This window comes from Pogona vitticeps, chromosome 10 (assembly GCF_051106095.1).
Source record: "Pogona vitticeps strain Pit_001003342236 chromosome 10, PviZW2.1, whole genome shotgun sequence".
Lineage (NCBI taxonomy): Eukaryota > Metazoa > Chordata > Lepidosauria > Squamata > Agamidae > Pogona > Pogona vitticeps.
In genome coordinates, this window is record NC_135792.1 from 7124045 (window position 1) to 7140066 (window position 16022).

Sequence of the window (16022 nt, forward strand, 5' to 3'; positions counted from 1 at the left end):
ACTGGAAAGCTTTCACATTGTGCAAGCTCTGGCAGCAGCATGAAGCTTGAAAGGGGTTGGGGGAGAGACTTCTCTTTTGGCTGGTGGTGAGCCTATCACCAGCTCCAACAGCAGGGCAAGCTTGAACATGTCATGTGTGAGGCATCGTAAGGCCATGAAGCAGTGGTCCCCAGCCTTGGGCCTCCAGATGTTCTTGGACTTCAACTCCCAGAAATCCTGGCCAGCAGAGGTGGTGGTGAAGGCTTCTGGGAGTTGTAGTCCAAGAACATCTGGAGGCCCAAGGTTGGGGACCACTACCATAAAGGATGCAGTCTCAGGGTGTAGAATACTTCTCTTCTGATAACCCAAAGTTAACATGCTTGGCAATAAAGAATAAAATGCTTGAAAGAGTCAATTTAGGAAGAACCATTCTTGATAAGCAGTATCCCTTGACCTTTAGTCCTTTTCTGGCCATTTTATTCTCTTTGGTCCCTTTCCTTCTCTCTAGGGTCCCTTGTCTGTACTTCTTCTGTGCCAGACATAGATTCTGGTAGCTGAACAATTTAAAAGAAATTTTGCAAACCTAGGTAGGTTTTGCTCTATGTTCTTTTGTCCTGTTTCACGTTGATCAAAACCCTTTGATGTAATCTACCTACGTACAGGTCCCAAAAGGGTTATCTAAAAAATTCTGCGCCCAGTCCAAAAGAAAGCAGGCGGAAGGTACAGTGTGTGCTACGTCAAAGCAGGATCTGTAGTCAGCAGGTGAGTTCTGAATAGGGAGTTCCAAAGTCATGGTTAAGCAATCCAAGGCACAAGGCAGCAGAGAAAAATAGGATTCTGATAAGGAGAAGCACAAGACTCATCAAAATTACAAATACGTAGGTCCTTTGCAGGAAAGTCGTAAAGTCCAGGACGTAGATTGTCCAAGACCACGTTTTCAACAGCTTCTCCAACATGCAGTAGGGATGCTGGTGGCTGAGCAGGTCTTTTGACCCACCAAATGCTCAGATTTTAGCACCAAATCTACCCAAAAGAAGAGCCTCTTTCTCTTCAGGGGTCCCTGTTCCCAAGGAGGGACTCCTCATAAGAAGGGCAACTTAATTGGTTTGCATTTAGCCTTGCCTTTATATGTGGTCCCACTCTCTTCGGTGGGAAGAACATGTGCCTTTTCTTCTGCCCACTAGATTGAGGCTGGTTGCCTCTTCTGGAAGAGATTCTTCAGACCTGTTTGAGGTCCAAGGTCTTCAGAGGCAGTCTGCTTCTCTGCACCATCTAGCCCTTGAAAGCTCTGGATCTCCTCTGAAGAGCTTCCCTCCAACAGAGACATGAAAAAGTGTGAGGTTTAGCAAAGGCACTTAAGGTTTCCAAAAGCATTAATCATGTCATTAATTCTCATCAAATTTGCACCAGAATGTCTTTCCCCTGTTGTTTTCCTTTGCACGTTTGAGATGAGAAAAGATCGAGAGTATTTTCGTATTTCTGAGTACCATGGTATGAAGTACATATGTGCAATTTAACAAATGCATTGCCTCTCTCGTCTGTCTTCCCCACCCTGTGCCAAAAGCACACTTGATAAATTATAGCTTTCAGTTTTGAAATCCATTTTTTCTTGCAGCGCAGCTAACAAGTCTGTGATTTACCATGTCATTTACAAAAATAATTCTTTTTTGGACAGCAGTAGAGGGTTGAATTAATGCAATTTACTGCCTCATCTTAAAAAAATCTATATAAGGTAAGCCCTCAGCAGGAGGCAGAAGTTTTTTTGATTTACCTGGGCCATAGACTGTCTTTTAAGTTATCTCTGTTTATTCCCTAGAAAATCCAGTAGCAAACTTTATTTTTCCTTTTCTGTTCTTCAAAGAGGTACACTATATAAATGCCTCATATTTCCTGGCTTTCAAAAATACATGCTTGCTTAAGAATTGCCTTGTGGCAGCCCTAGTGAAGGCAGCTATTTAATATTTCCTCTTTCACGGTTTTTTTTAAAAAATCAAACACATCTCATAGAAAGTTGAAGGCTATAGAAATAAGGGTGAAGGGCAGAGGTTGGACTGAGGCAACACAGTACAGAACAGCAACAGAATTCCTCTTTGATCAGCTCTGTATAGAATCCTGACCTGAAAGCGTTTCTCTGCAGCTGGGAACACACACAATCCAACCTAAGTTATTGCTGTTCAGAATACTTCTGTGTGGTCAGTGCTTGGAAGAAAAAACCCACCATTTTGGCGTTTGGTTGGAGCTTCTGGGAGGTGCAGTTCAAAGGAATAATATGTCCAATCTCTGTTCTCGGTTTAGTTGTCTTTTAGCAAAAGCTTGGTGATGGTATATCCTTGAAGGGCATCATTCGAAGGGAGGTCTTTTCAGAAATGTCAAAAATAGTGGGCCTCACCGGGATATAAATCCTCACTTGCTTTGCCCTCATACTATGGGATATGCAACTCAAAGAATTACTTCTCTGACCTTGCAAAAGGGTGACGAAATGTTTGTCTTGCCATTGGGAGAAGAGATTGAGAGTATAGTAACAGAAGTTCGAAAGGACTAGCATCCTGATGGCCTAAACAGTGCTCATTGAAGGTCATTTGCTAGATACTAGGAGGTGAAAAATACAGATCTTAATGGTGGTCATTAGGAGTCATTCAGAAGTCATTAATGAGGGACCAGTACATCTAAGCAGAGGTAAGCAAATTAAGACTCTCTTGGAGGGAAAAGTCTTTGTCAAGTACAAGAAAAGATTAGAAAGACAGAACATTTCTCTTATGCATGTGCACCTATCTCACATATAAGAAATATAGATTCTTAAGCATAGAAAGATAGAGATACACTCATGGATAAGATGGACTAACAAATAGAAATATTTAAGCAAAATATTTTGGCTTCCACCTTCTTCAGTTCCTGTGTATGCTGTTTCCCAAGTCACAGTCAGAGGACAGGACAAGAGCATTGGTTCTCAGCCTTGGGCTCCCAGATGTTCCATGACTACATCTCCTAGAAATCCTGGCCAGCACAGCTGGAGGTGAAGGCTTTGTTTTAGTCCAAGAATATCTGAGGATCCAAGGATGGTGACCAATAGGCTGGAGCAAACCTTGTAGCATCCTAATGTTTCGGACTGCACACACAAACACCCATTTGAGTTCCAGCCTCTGCCAGCACAGACAGCATCTCTAAGAACTATCCTCTGAAATATCTGGAGAACATCAGGCTCTGGAAGGCTGGATCAACCTGGCATTGTCCAGAGGTTAGGGGTTTCAAATGTATTAAATGATTAGTTCCCTGCTGAGAGTAGTGGGGTGGTGGAAAAGCTTACTGTGTCCATGTTTCATCTTCTTCTGCCATACTCACAGGTAACTTAAGCTGCCTTTGGGAGAAATAATCACCTTTGCTGTTGCTTAGTCGTTTAGTCATGTCCAACTCTTCATGACCCCATGGACCAGAGCACGCCAGGCCCTCTTGTCTTCCACTGCCTCCCAGAGTTGGGCCAAATTCATGTTGGTCACTTCGGTGACACTGTCCAACCATCTCGTTCTCTGTCGTCCCCTTCTCTTGCCTTCACACTTTCCCAACATCAGCGTCTTTTCCAGGGAGTCTTCTCTTCTCATCAGATGGCCAAAGTATTGGAGCCTCAGCTTCAGGATCTGTCCTTCCAGTGAGCACTCAGGGTTGATTTCCTTCAGAACGGATGGGTTTGATCTCCTTGCAGTCCAGGGGACTCTCAAGAGTCTCCTCCAGCACCACAATTCAAAAGCATCAGCCTTCTTTATGGTCCAGCTCTCACTTCCATACATCACTATTGGAAAAAAAAAACCATAGACTTGATTATGCTGACCTTTGTCGGCAGGGTGATATCTCTGCTTTTTAAGGTGCTGTCTAGATTTGTCATTGCTTTCCTCCCGAGAAGCAGGCATCTTTTAATTTCGTGGCTCCTGTCACCATCTGCAGTGATCATGGAGCCCAAGAAAGTAAACTCTGTCACTGCCTCCATATTATTTATTTATTTATTTATTTATTTATTTATTTATTTATTTATTTATTTATTTATTTATTTATTTATTCATTCATTCATTCATTCATTCATTCATTCATTCATTCATTCATTCATTCATTCATTTTATATGCCGCCCACACTACCCAAAGGTCTCTGGGTTAATATCTTCAGATGTTAATATCTTCCCCTTCTATTTGCCAGGAGGTGATGGGACCAGTGGCCATGATCTTAGTTCTTTTGATGTTGAGCTTCAGACCATTTTTGCGCTCTCCTCTTTCACCCTCATTAAGAAGTTCTTTAATTCCTCCTTACTTTCTGCCATCAGAGTGGTATCATCTGCATATTGGAGGTTGCTGATATTTCTTCAAGCAATCTTGATTCTGGCTTGGGATTCATCCAGTCCAGCCTTCCGCATGATGTATTCCGCATTTAAGTTAAATAAACTGGGGGACAATATACAGCCTTGTCGTACTCCTTTCCCAATGTTGAACCAATCAGTTGTTCCACATCCAGTTCTAACTGTTGCTTCCTGTCCCACGCCTAGGTTTCTCAGGAGGTATATAAGGTGGTCAGGCACTCCCATTTCTTTAAGAACTTGCCATAGTTGGCTGTGGTCCACATGGTCAAAGGCTTTTGCATAGTAAATGAAGCAGAAGCAGTTGTTTTTCTGGAACTCTTTGGCTTTCTCCATAATCCAGCGCATGTTAGCAATTTGATCTCTAGTTCCTGGGGGGGGGACGTCCCGGCACCATGTGCTCAAGCTCTATAAAGTTCCAAGGCTGCTCTGTGCAGCTACAGATTAACCCATTAGTGTGAATTCACAGATGACCACTAGAAGAAACAGAGCTATAGGTAAGTAACCTCTTTTTTTGTTTAAGCCTGGTTGTTGCAATGAATGTCTCCTAACCTAAATTCCATTTGGCAAGTGTGGCACATGACTGTAGGGAAGACAAGAGTCTTGTCTTTTCTGAACCCAAGGCACATGTTTTTGAATGATAAGCCATGTTCATACTTTTGTGTCTGGATCAAACACTAGATTTCGAAGGGGCAAAGAAGAGACAAAGGATTTGCAGCAATGGAAAACTCTAAAGACCTTGATCCTAGGGAATGACTGCAGTGAGCACAATTAACTCTGGATAAAGGATAGCTTTATACAGCACATCTCAGATGTTAATATATTTTTTCCATAATTGAAATTGGATGAAGGAAATTTTTACAGCTCTTCGTAGAACAAGACACTATTGTTTCAATTTATTGTACTTTGCCACTGACTTATTTGACTTTGTTATATGCAAATGTCATGCACATTTACCAGGGGACCCCAAACAGCTTCCTTAAACACTACCTGCTCTCTGTGGAAATCCACCCAGAACATCAATATCTTGTTGTTACCAAATTGTTTCCAAATTACAGGGACTCTGTGAATTAACAACCTTAGAAAGGTCTGAGTAACAGCACTTTTTAGAGCTTGTAAAATAAAGGCCATCACTTCCCTTATTAGTCAACTTCCAAAAAAGTAGCTCATTTATTAGTCAATTTGCAACCGTAATATCTAATTTCCTCATCTACTCTGCCAGCCCCTGGGTGACATGTTCATCAGCCGATCCTACTTTTCAAGGATTTTGGGAACACTAAATGGGACAATTGGAGAGAGAGAGCTTTGTCCTGCTGAGCTCCTTGGAAAAAAGAACAAATATCAAAGCAACATTTTAAAACTCCAGTGGGTTAGGGCAGTGGTTCTTAACCTTTGTTACTCGGATGTTTTTGAACTGCAACTCCCAGAAACCCCAGCCAGCACAGCTGGTGGTGAAGGCTTCTGGGAGTTGCAGTCCAAAACTCCTGAGTAACCCAAGGTTAAGAACCAGTGGGTTAGGGGATCAGCTAGAGGAGCTCCATATCTTTTAAAAGCCTCCTTTAAAGAAGACCCTTTTGACATATTGAAGTGGTTAAAATTTCCTCTGCTACACACCTCTTGGAGATGGAATTCTTGTAGGTTTCACCACCTTTATAATCTCCAACACCTGTGGAGAGAATCAATCAAATCTTCAGGGTAGTTAAGCCCAGCTGCAGATGGTCTCTCTTCCAGAAACCCTTCCTAAGAAGAGAAATGGTTCTTCACCTCTGGCTACTGTTAAACTTAACCTGCTTGCCCTCATTTTTCTGTTTCTTTCACTCCTTCCTTGTTTTGCATTTGAATGCCTTTGGCTGATGATTGGACCCTGTTTGCCTAACTGGTTAGAGAGGAATCCCCTTTCTCTACTCAATCTGGATTCTGTTTGGACTCAATAATTCTGTGATGTTGGAGTTACAGCCCTTATAAAAATGAATGGATTTGTTGCAGATGGCCCGTTTTCTAGTGGTTCCTCTTACGTGAGTATTTCTAAAATGCTTTTCGGTATTCCAGAAAAGAGAGCCAGAATTAGGAAATGAAGTAATTTTAATTATTCACAGGGCAGTCTTGATTGGCATCATAAAAACTACAAGCTCATGACCACACCTTGTTGGTTAAGAATACTATAGGAAGGAATGTGCCCAGGCAGGGAGGAACCAGACTCTGGTTAATGCTGATGGTTAAGCGCAGTGACTAAAAATCAGGTGGATTCATAATGTTTTTGTGGGGAGAGGCTCTGTAGCCTTGGAACAAAACACACAGTTTGAATATAGAATGTCCCAGGTTCCATTTCTAGAAGAATTTTAGGGATTAGGAGTGGGAATTTGTGGCCCAACAGGGATATTTATGCACTACATCACCCATTATTATACTGGCCATGTTGGATGGAGCGGATGGGATCAGAAGTCTGACGGCATATGGAAAGCCACTTTCTCCTGCAACACATATTTCTGGCTTTTGAGGGAGAGTTCTTTCATAATAAAGACAGCTTATTCGTACAGGTTTTATGTTTATCATGTGCATTTTCAGACTTATTTTCTTCAAGGAAAGCAAATGTATTCTGTGGGTGTTGCAATAGCATCGCATAATCTGGCTGCATAAATTACAAGAGAGGAAAACAGACTGTGGATCTAATTTTAAAAATAATATAGGTTCTGATTTTGGGGAGAACCCACTAAAAATTGGGAAGCGGCAGTCCTCTTCTTCTTTCACTTCGTATCTTCCACCACAATGCCTTAGTATTTATGTACAGAGGGACCGGAAAGTCATAATTTGCTCCTTTACCATCACCCCTGTACTTTGTTCACTGACTTTAGTACAGTGGTGCCTCGCTTTACGATTGCCCCGCATTACAACAAATCCACTTTATTATGATCTTTTTGCGATTGCAATTGTGATCACGAAACGATGGTCTAAACGGGGGAATTTTGCTTTGCGATGATCGTTTCCCTGTTTCGGGGACCGATTCTTCGCGAAACAATGCTTTTTAAACAGCTGATTGGCAGTTTCAAAATGGCCACCGGGTAATTAATATGGCGCCCTGCTGTGTTTAGGGATGGATTCCTCGCTATACAGGCAGCGAAAAGAGCTGTGGTATGGAGGATCTTTGCTAGACGGTGAGTTTTTACCCCATTGGAATGCATTGAACAGGTTTCAATGCGTCTCAATGAGTTTTTTTATTTCACTTTACAATGTTTTCGCTTAATGGCGATTTTCCTGGAACAGATTATCATCGTTAAGCGAGGCACCACTGTATTTAGTTTTCCCCTCATGTTTCAAATTTATGCATCTCTCTCTCTCTCTCTCTTTTTTTTAAATATGGCTTATGAATTGTTAGCTGGCTGGATAGCTCAGTGGTTTAGATATTTGTCTCCAGAGCCAGAGGCTGGGAGTTCGATTCCCCATGGTACCTCCAAAGAGGAGAGCCACCCTGTATGGCTTTGGGCAAGCTGCACAGGCGCAAGGCCTGTGCAGAAGAAGGGAAGAGTCAACCACTTCTGAGTTCTGTCTACCTAGAAAGTCGTGAAAAGGCTTGCCCTAAGTCAGAATCCGGATAGATGGGGCTCATTAGTCTTGGAAGGCAGCCCATCTAGGAGAAGGAAAACTCCCGATTTCAAACCCCCATGCCGTGAGGTGAAAGAGGAGGTGCCACCACCACCCATGCAGCGAGGGAGCAGGCCAGGTAGGTGGGACTCGTCAGCCTTGGATGGCAGCCCATCTAGGAGAAGGAAAACTCTGGTTTCAAACCCCCACTGCCTTGTGGCTATATCCACTAATGGAAAAGGCTTCAGGAGTTAACCTTGAGGCACAATCTGGAGCCGGAGTCCCGGAGGCAGTTCGTGTCATTCTATCAGCTCCTGCTGTAACCAGTTGTATTGGCTCTTGCCTTTCCATTGGATTATTTCAACGACATGGAGAGGGGGGATTTGCTTGTTGGGTAATAGCCTATCCTCCATATTATTTTACCCAGGCTTTGTGCTCTGGAGAGGACACTCCAGTTTTGCATACAGCGTCGAATAGATGCTGTTCCAAGCCCTCCATACAGAATACGTTACCATAGTCTCTTAAGACTGAAGGATGCCTATGATGAAGAAGTCAGAACTGACTTGACAGCAGGTTGTTGTTGTTGGTAGGAATTGTTGTGGTCGATAATTTTAAAACAGAATGCAATTAAAAGTGGCTGAAAAGAGTTGGAAAGCACTGATGGAAAGAATGTGCATTTTCAATAACATGGCACAACACAAAGTTGCTAACAACCACCTTTTGCTAGTCATTTTCAAACAGAATATGTTAGGAAGCAGGGAAAGGCACTTGACATTTCTAAAATTGTTTTGCACTCTTTAAAGACAGATTGTTACCTCCCCACTAATTGTTTCTGTGCTGAAAAAGACCAAAATTTTTTTTAAAGCTATTTGGTATATTTAAATGGCTGTGTACTTTCTAAAACAGTCTGGATACTGTATTCGCGAAGGCTTTCATGGTTGGGATCTAATGGTTGTTGTGGGTTTTTCGGGCTCTTTGGCCATGTTTTGAAGGTTGTTCTTCCTAATGTTTCGTCAGTCTCTGTGGCCGGCATCTTCAAAGGACAGCACTCTGTGGACATCTTCAGAGGACAGAGTGCTGTCCTCTGAAGATGCCAGCCACAGAGACTGGAGAAACATTAGGAAGAACAACCTTCAGAACACGGTCAAAGTGCCCGAAAAACCCACAACAACCAGTCTGGATACTATTCCAGGATATCAATGCATATACTCAATTTAAACATGCATTATATGTTTCTGGTTTTTTTTCTTGCTTACAAATTGAGAGGAGCAGATTTTCTGTACCGTATACTGTGAAAAATGTCAAACCCATCCGTTTACTGGCCAAGAAAACGTTGATTTTTTTCTCACGAAAGTAATATTTTTACTTGTGTTTAATGCAACTGTTATCCAAAGACCCATTCCTTCTTATTTCAGACAAGCCTACCTCTTCATCTGTTTTGACCCTGTGGTTTTTGAGAAAGGAAAGCTGCTGAGCTAGCAATCCTGTGTGAACCTAGATTATATGGACAATTCCTATATTTTATCTTGGATACAGACTGGACAAATTGGCCTTACAGACCTTATGGGGGCATCCAGTAGCATCACTGACTTGGCACACTTTTTCTTGAGCTGTTGAGAAGTGGCTTGGGAGGGGGAAATTGCCATCAAATTCATATTTTAATACACATGTTATCTAAATATTTATTTTCCAGAATGTCAACAAGATGGGGCCCTTATATGATGTCCTTGAAAAAAAAATGCAAAAAGCAAAGATAGTATTATTTGGTACCCAGTGTGGTATGGTGGAGAGAGTGATGGACTCCATATCAGATGATTTGGGTTCAAATCTCTGCTCACCCATGGGAAGTCAATGGCGCTGGTAAAACTACTTCATAAATATCTCGCCAACCTTGAATGTCTGCTTAGAGTCACTATAATTTGGTTCCAACATGACAGCATGTGACACCCATTGAAATATTAAGCACAGTAAAGGTTTTCCATTTAACAGGACCTTTCTTCAGGCTCAGATTGAGATGCAGAAACATGTGAGGATCTAAAAATCCTACTAAGAACAAGCTGCAGATCACAGTAACTTTCAACAGCGCTCTTCTCTCTCCCCCCCCCCCAATACTCCTGGCAATTTCAGCTGTTGATTCTGGAGGGAGATGTAATTCAGATTTTTATTGCCTTAATATCATCCTGAGCTACTTTCAGACATAACAGGTATCATGGAACAGTAACTCCTTCCTTGATAATCCATTTGGCAAGCGGAATAAAAAGCTGGGGGGAAATGTCCTAGGCTGTTGGTTTCCTACAACTGATGTATATATCAGGTGACATTTTTAGGTGTCGGCTCTTTTCTTCTGAGGAGCATATTTTATTTGGCAATAAGCACGTTTGTGGAGGGGAGAAAAAGCATCTTTGTCCCTAGCCAAACATATATTTATAGGCAGTAACATAATTGCAGCTAAATCCAAGCTGAGGGTCTATGGATCATCAGAAAACTGTTCATAACTTCTGAAGCATTCCTGCAAAGGGAAAAGCAGACTGATTTTCCTTCCCTTGGAGGGTTTCCAAAAGAAAAGTTGATTTGGCATGTGTTGGTGATCATTAAGAGCTTGTTTGCACCTCACAGGGAAATTGTCTGCATCAGGGAATATACTATTGCTGGGATTTTTTCCAGCAAGTACAGTGTGAATGATCCATGCACATCATTCTTACATCAGAGTCCTATAGCTCTTGATGTGGAAGCAACCCTTGTAGTCAAAGTTGCATGTGTAGGGTTGCAGCTAAGGTACCTAAGCATCTAGGAGATGAAGCAGCACTTACTGGAACACTCTCTCTCAGGACAAAGCTCTGTACAGTGGGGTCTTGACTTGAGAACTTAATCCGTATTGGAAGGCGGTTCTCAAGTCAAAAAGTCTGTAGGTCAAGTCTCCATTGACCTACAGTGCATTGAAAACCGATTAATCCTGTAACAGGCCGTTTTGGTTCCATTTTGGTTTTTTTCTGGTCTGTAAGTCAATTCTCAGGCTGCAAGTCAAACCTAAATTTTGCGGCCAGAGAAGTCTGTAACTCAAAAAGTCTGTAAGTCAAGCCGTCTGTAAGTCAAGGGTCCACTGTATCTGTTGGGACTCATTTTATGCAGATGGTCCATGGTAAGCAGTGGTGATGGTCAGCAGATGTACTCTGAATAGCAGTTAAATGGCTAGCAGGGGGTTGCCTTAATTTTCCAAAACTCATCACAATGCTGCGTTATGTTGATGACTTTGTGACAAATTAAAATGGTATCTCTGTTCAGTTGCCTAGTGCCTCTGAGAGCACTAAACAGCTTTATTTTTGCGGACCAAAGTGTGGTGAGCCCTAGAATCTGTCCAGTGGTGTTGCCATTCTTAGGAAGTTGACTTGACCTCAAACTGAATTCAGTTGATCTTTTGTCACTCAGATTAAAGTCTTATTGTCCTATCATGCTCCTTGCATGCACGTTTGAGTCTCTATAAGCTGTCTTCCTGCCACCAACAAGCAAGGCTTACCTAAACTTTTCTCTATTATCCTATTTTTTGGTGAGAGCTAATGTGGTGTAGTGAATAAAGTGTCTGACTAGGACTTGGGAGATCTGGTTTCAGGTCTTCTCTTCATGGAAAATCACTGGGGGATGTCCACTCCTAGGACATATCACATGCATTGAAAATCACGGAGTCAGAAGTGATTTAATGGCACAAAAGGGCAAGAGTCCCACTTTTGCTTGTTATGCTTTGATGCCTTTCCATAGTTCCTCTTCTAAATTTTATCATTTGCTCTTTTGACTCAGTTATTGGTGGACAAAAAAAAGTGTGGTGCTCCTAGAGTGAAGCCATCAACTGAGATGCACACCAACACTGGTTAAAAAAAAAGATTGTGTTAACACATCTGATTTTTAAGACTTTTGCCAACTGACCTCCATATGCATTTTTGTTGATACTTTTGAAGAGACAATTGTTCTATTGATGTCAAGCATTGACAAGTCCTTAAACAAGTGGAAAGCAATTACAGCGACTCTGTTTTCTTCCATTAGAGTCTTCCCAACACACTTTCAAGTGCAGAAACTTTCGAGTTCCATATAGACAAACTTCCTCAGTGACACTTAATGCATTTGAGGTCAATGGTGAAACCTTTATACATTAAAAAAAGAAACAAAAAGGGTGCATTCACCCTTTCTTTCCATTACTTCCCCCTTTTTTTTCCACCAAGGAAAGGCAAATAATTATAAGAAAGGGGTTATGAGCTAAGGTCTTAGCTGCATATTATTTGTGATCCAATTAATTTTGGTGCATGTAGGGGACTTTCCCCCTCTTTTCTTGTTGTCTGTTAAGTGTCAGTCTTTAATGGTTTGTCACTTCTAGATCTAATGGGCTTTATTCCTTTGAAAAGGTCACTCTTGATGTAATGTCATTGCTACCTCTGGGAGATGAAAATGAGGTTCACTATTTGCCTCTCTGAGAAAAGGGTGCGGCGTAAACAGAGATGAGCCAAAGCTAGTAGTCACATAAACTTGAACAATTTAAATCATGGGCAGGGAAAGAAATGTCCTGCACACAAGACATCAGAAGAAAATAAACAATATGCAGTTACTGAAGGACAAGAGCAATGTGAAGATTTGTTTGTTTGTTCAGTCGTTTAGTCGTGTCCGACACTTCGTGACCCCATGGACCAGAGCACGCCAGGCCCTCCTATCTTCCACCGCCTCCCGGAGTTGTGTCAAATTCACGTTGGTTGCTTCGATGACACTGTCCAACCATCTCATCCTCGGTCGTCCCTTTCTTCTCTTGCCTTCACACTTTCCCAACATCAGGGTCTTTTCCAGGGACCCTTCTCTTCTCATGAAATGGCCAAAGTCTTGGAGCCTCAGCTTCAGGATCTGTCCTTCCAGTGAGCAGTCAGGGTTGATTTCCTTTAGAATTGATAGGTTTGTTCTCTTTGCAGTCCAGGGGACTCTCAAGAGTCTCCTCCAGCACCACAATTCAAAGGCATCAATTCTTCGGCGGTCAGCTTTCTTTATGGTCCAGCTCTCACTTTCATACAACACTACAGGAAAAACCATAGCTTTGACTATTCGGACTTTTGTTGGCAAGGTGATGTCTCTGCTTTTTAAGATGCTGTCAAGGTTTGTCATTGCTTTCCTCCCAAGAAGCAGGCGTCTTTTAATTTCGGGGCTGCTGTCTCCCTCTGCAGTGATCATGGAGCCCAAGAAAGTAAAATATGCCCCATGATCAGAAACAAAATGTGAAGATAGGTTGGTTAAAACAGGTGTTGTAAGCATGGCCTTTCAGATGTTTCAGGGCTGCGCTCCCATCAGCCCCAACAACCATTATAAATCTTGATGGGTTTTGTAGGTCTAGCAACTCCTTGAGGGAAACACATTATTCCATCTCTATATTAAAGTGCATGGTCGGGCTTCTTCATTCAAAGCATGGAAGATGCCACAGTTAATGGAACCGACATTTTCCCTTCATCAACTAAGTGACAATTCATTTTCTTCTACTGTAGAGAGAGGAAGACAAAACATGATTGTTGCCCCTCCATAATCATCATCCTCACTGTGACTTTTCTTTCTTCTGGTTTGCCTTGTCCACTCCCCTCACTTCGCTCTTAATTTCCTTTCTCCTTGCTTCCTACCTCCACTGCCTTCTGGATTGCTTACACCCATATCTTATTTTCCAACTGGAAACAGACCTCCTTACTGGTTTCAGGTGTTGATTAAAATATCGGGGAATTTGATGTTACTGAACTAGCAACCCTAGGTTTCGATGCTGGCATGCTCTAGGTGGTGAGCTTCCTAACTCTCAAAGGCTACAATTATATAGAAAGTAATAAAACACAGTTAATGTTCCTCTGTGCCATAAAACCCCAAAGAGAGTGGTTAGATAGGCTTCATAAAAAGTATGTGTGTATGTGTTAAATATATTATATGGAAGAAATACTTGGATAAATTTCAGTCTTTCCCTCTTGCAGTTAGGCAGAGTAATATTAAACAATTAAAACACTTCAGATGTCCATTAGCACCTTAGTCTATTTTTGTCACTCCAAATAAGTTTTTAATGGTAATAGATGCCTACAGTATTCTCTTCATAATGAATATATTTTTTTCCAAGCAAGGTAATACCAGTAATTTCCATCTAATCGTTTTGTGATGAATTACAAATTAACTTCTGAGCCAACATAGTTATTTTCAAAGATTATGATTCTCATTCTACTGTAGATTTTTTTTTTGAAAGGCCTGGCGGTATGAATGAAAGTTGGAGCCATCTTGATTGTAAGTTAGCTTTTCCTGGATTCTGTGAGAGCCTCTGGGAATATGCCACGTGAAGAGCTATTTTTAGCAAGCAGAAAACCTGGGATAATGCTTGATGCAGGCCACAGAATATGAATACTAAAGGTTTATCCAGGAAGCACACCTGTGCTCTTATATCAAACACAGGATCTCCATAGGTCTGAAAGCTTGAGCTTTCTTTTTAATAGTGGCCCCTACAAGTGTTTTACAATCTGGCATGCCAAAAAAAAGGAGACTGAATAAAGTGTTTTGCACTGCAGTCTCATTCTCCTGATTGGTTTACTCAATTTAGATACTGCAATGTGACTATTACTATACTAATAGACTAATTTTTATCAGGACTTTCGGAGTGAACCAATTATACCTGCATTATCTAAGTTTCCCTGGCACAGACAATATGTTCTATGTGTAGCATTGTTCAGCTGACATCAATGTAATTACTGAAAAGGTTGCAACATTCTTTTGTGTTGGATTTAAGTGGAAAAGACAGTTAATATGTCATTGATCGGCCTAGTGCTGGTTTGTCTAGTGCTGAGTGAACTACTCAAGATGGTTGTGTTTATTCTAAATTGGCCATGCACAGCAATAACAGGAAGCATAAGTAAGAAAACTATTAACTTGCTGTGTAGTCATAGAATGACAAAAGTTTAGCTCTGTCTGTATATATATCACAGTGTATGCTAGATATGGGTTTGTAAGAAAAACATCAAACAACCATCAGGTAGAACTGTCCGGCATATTAGTGTGCAAACAGGCATATAACAGGTAAATGTGCTATGCATATATCATTCTACCTTCTGAGTTGAAAACAGAAGACCTTTTTTTCCCTTTAGTTTTGCAAACTTGTAGAAGAAACTTCATTTAACTTCTTAGGGTGCTTCTTACAAATGTCTTTAGTTTCAGATATCTTCTCAAACATGGTAGATTGCTTCTTTTATGACCGACTGTCAACTTTTCCTGCCTCTAACTGTTGTATGTGTGAAAAAAAGGGGGCAAGATTATAATAAATACATCATTTCTTTTATGAGTCCCCTTTCTTATAAAAGTCTCTCCAATGCTATACGGTTCGTCTAAAGAGATTGCCCTGCTCCTATTGCAGTTAATGGAAGCCTATTGGTGCCTGAGCTTTTTAGCAGTGAGAGAGCTTGGAATTCATATGAGCCAATAAAGTGGTGGTAATTTGCATTTTCATAACCCACCTTTCAGCATTCCAAGTATGAGTTTCACTCACAGGACAGCACCGTGAAGTAAATGGCAAGCCCCTGTAAAGGGCTATTTATCAGCCCAGAAAGCTCTGGCTGTCAAATCCCAATAGCTTTTTAAAAATAAAAAAAACTGACTTCTGTTCAGTACTTGATGTGGAGACAGAACTGCCATCTCAGTTACAATGACAACATTCTCAAGACATTGCTGAATGCCGGTTGCTTTCTTTAAAAAAAAAAAAAATAGAGAAGGATGTTAAAATTTGTCAAAAAAATAGTCCATCAGTTTTCCACTTCCATTTGAAACCATATTCCAAGGAACTGTTGCCATCTTTAACATATTCATCGCAGTTGATCTTGGCCTGTCCAGATCTTCCATGCACCTTCAATAGAGACAGATATGAATGAAAAGAGAAATCACCAAATGCATTCAAAAATCGCTAATGTGTTGATTCATATTCATATGAATCAGTGCTCCTGAAGAATCAATGAATTTTAAGCAAATTTTGATTAATTTGGCTATAAAACAGCTCCCCAGACACCTAGAAGTTCTAGGATTCTAAGGTGTTCTTTGACTGCAGCTCCCAGAAACTCTAGCCAACACAGTTGGTGGTGAAGGCTTCTGGGAGTTGCA

At 41.3% G+C, this 16022-nt stretch overlaps 1 protein-coding gene across 3 annotated transcripts in view; it reads left to right on the forward strand.

The window, feature by feature from the left end:
• Window positions 1–16022, forward strand: part of CDH13 (cadherin 13) — a 692714-nt gene that overhangs the window by 139046 nt on the left and 537646 nt on the right. Inside the window, exon 1 of one of the 3 annotated variants that reach the window (XM_020801938.3) lies at window positions 6269–6331. The exons of the other annotated variants lie outside the window; for them this stretch is intronic. Coding sequence (XP_020657597.3) covers window positions 6284–6331 — 48 coding nt within the window. The 5' untranslated portion in view covers window positions 6269–6283. Of the gene's footprint in view, window positions 1–6268; window positions 6332–16022 lie in introns of those variants that run through there. 3 annotated transcript variants of the gene reach the window in all.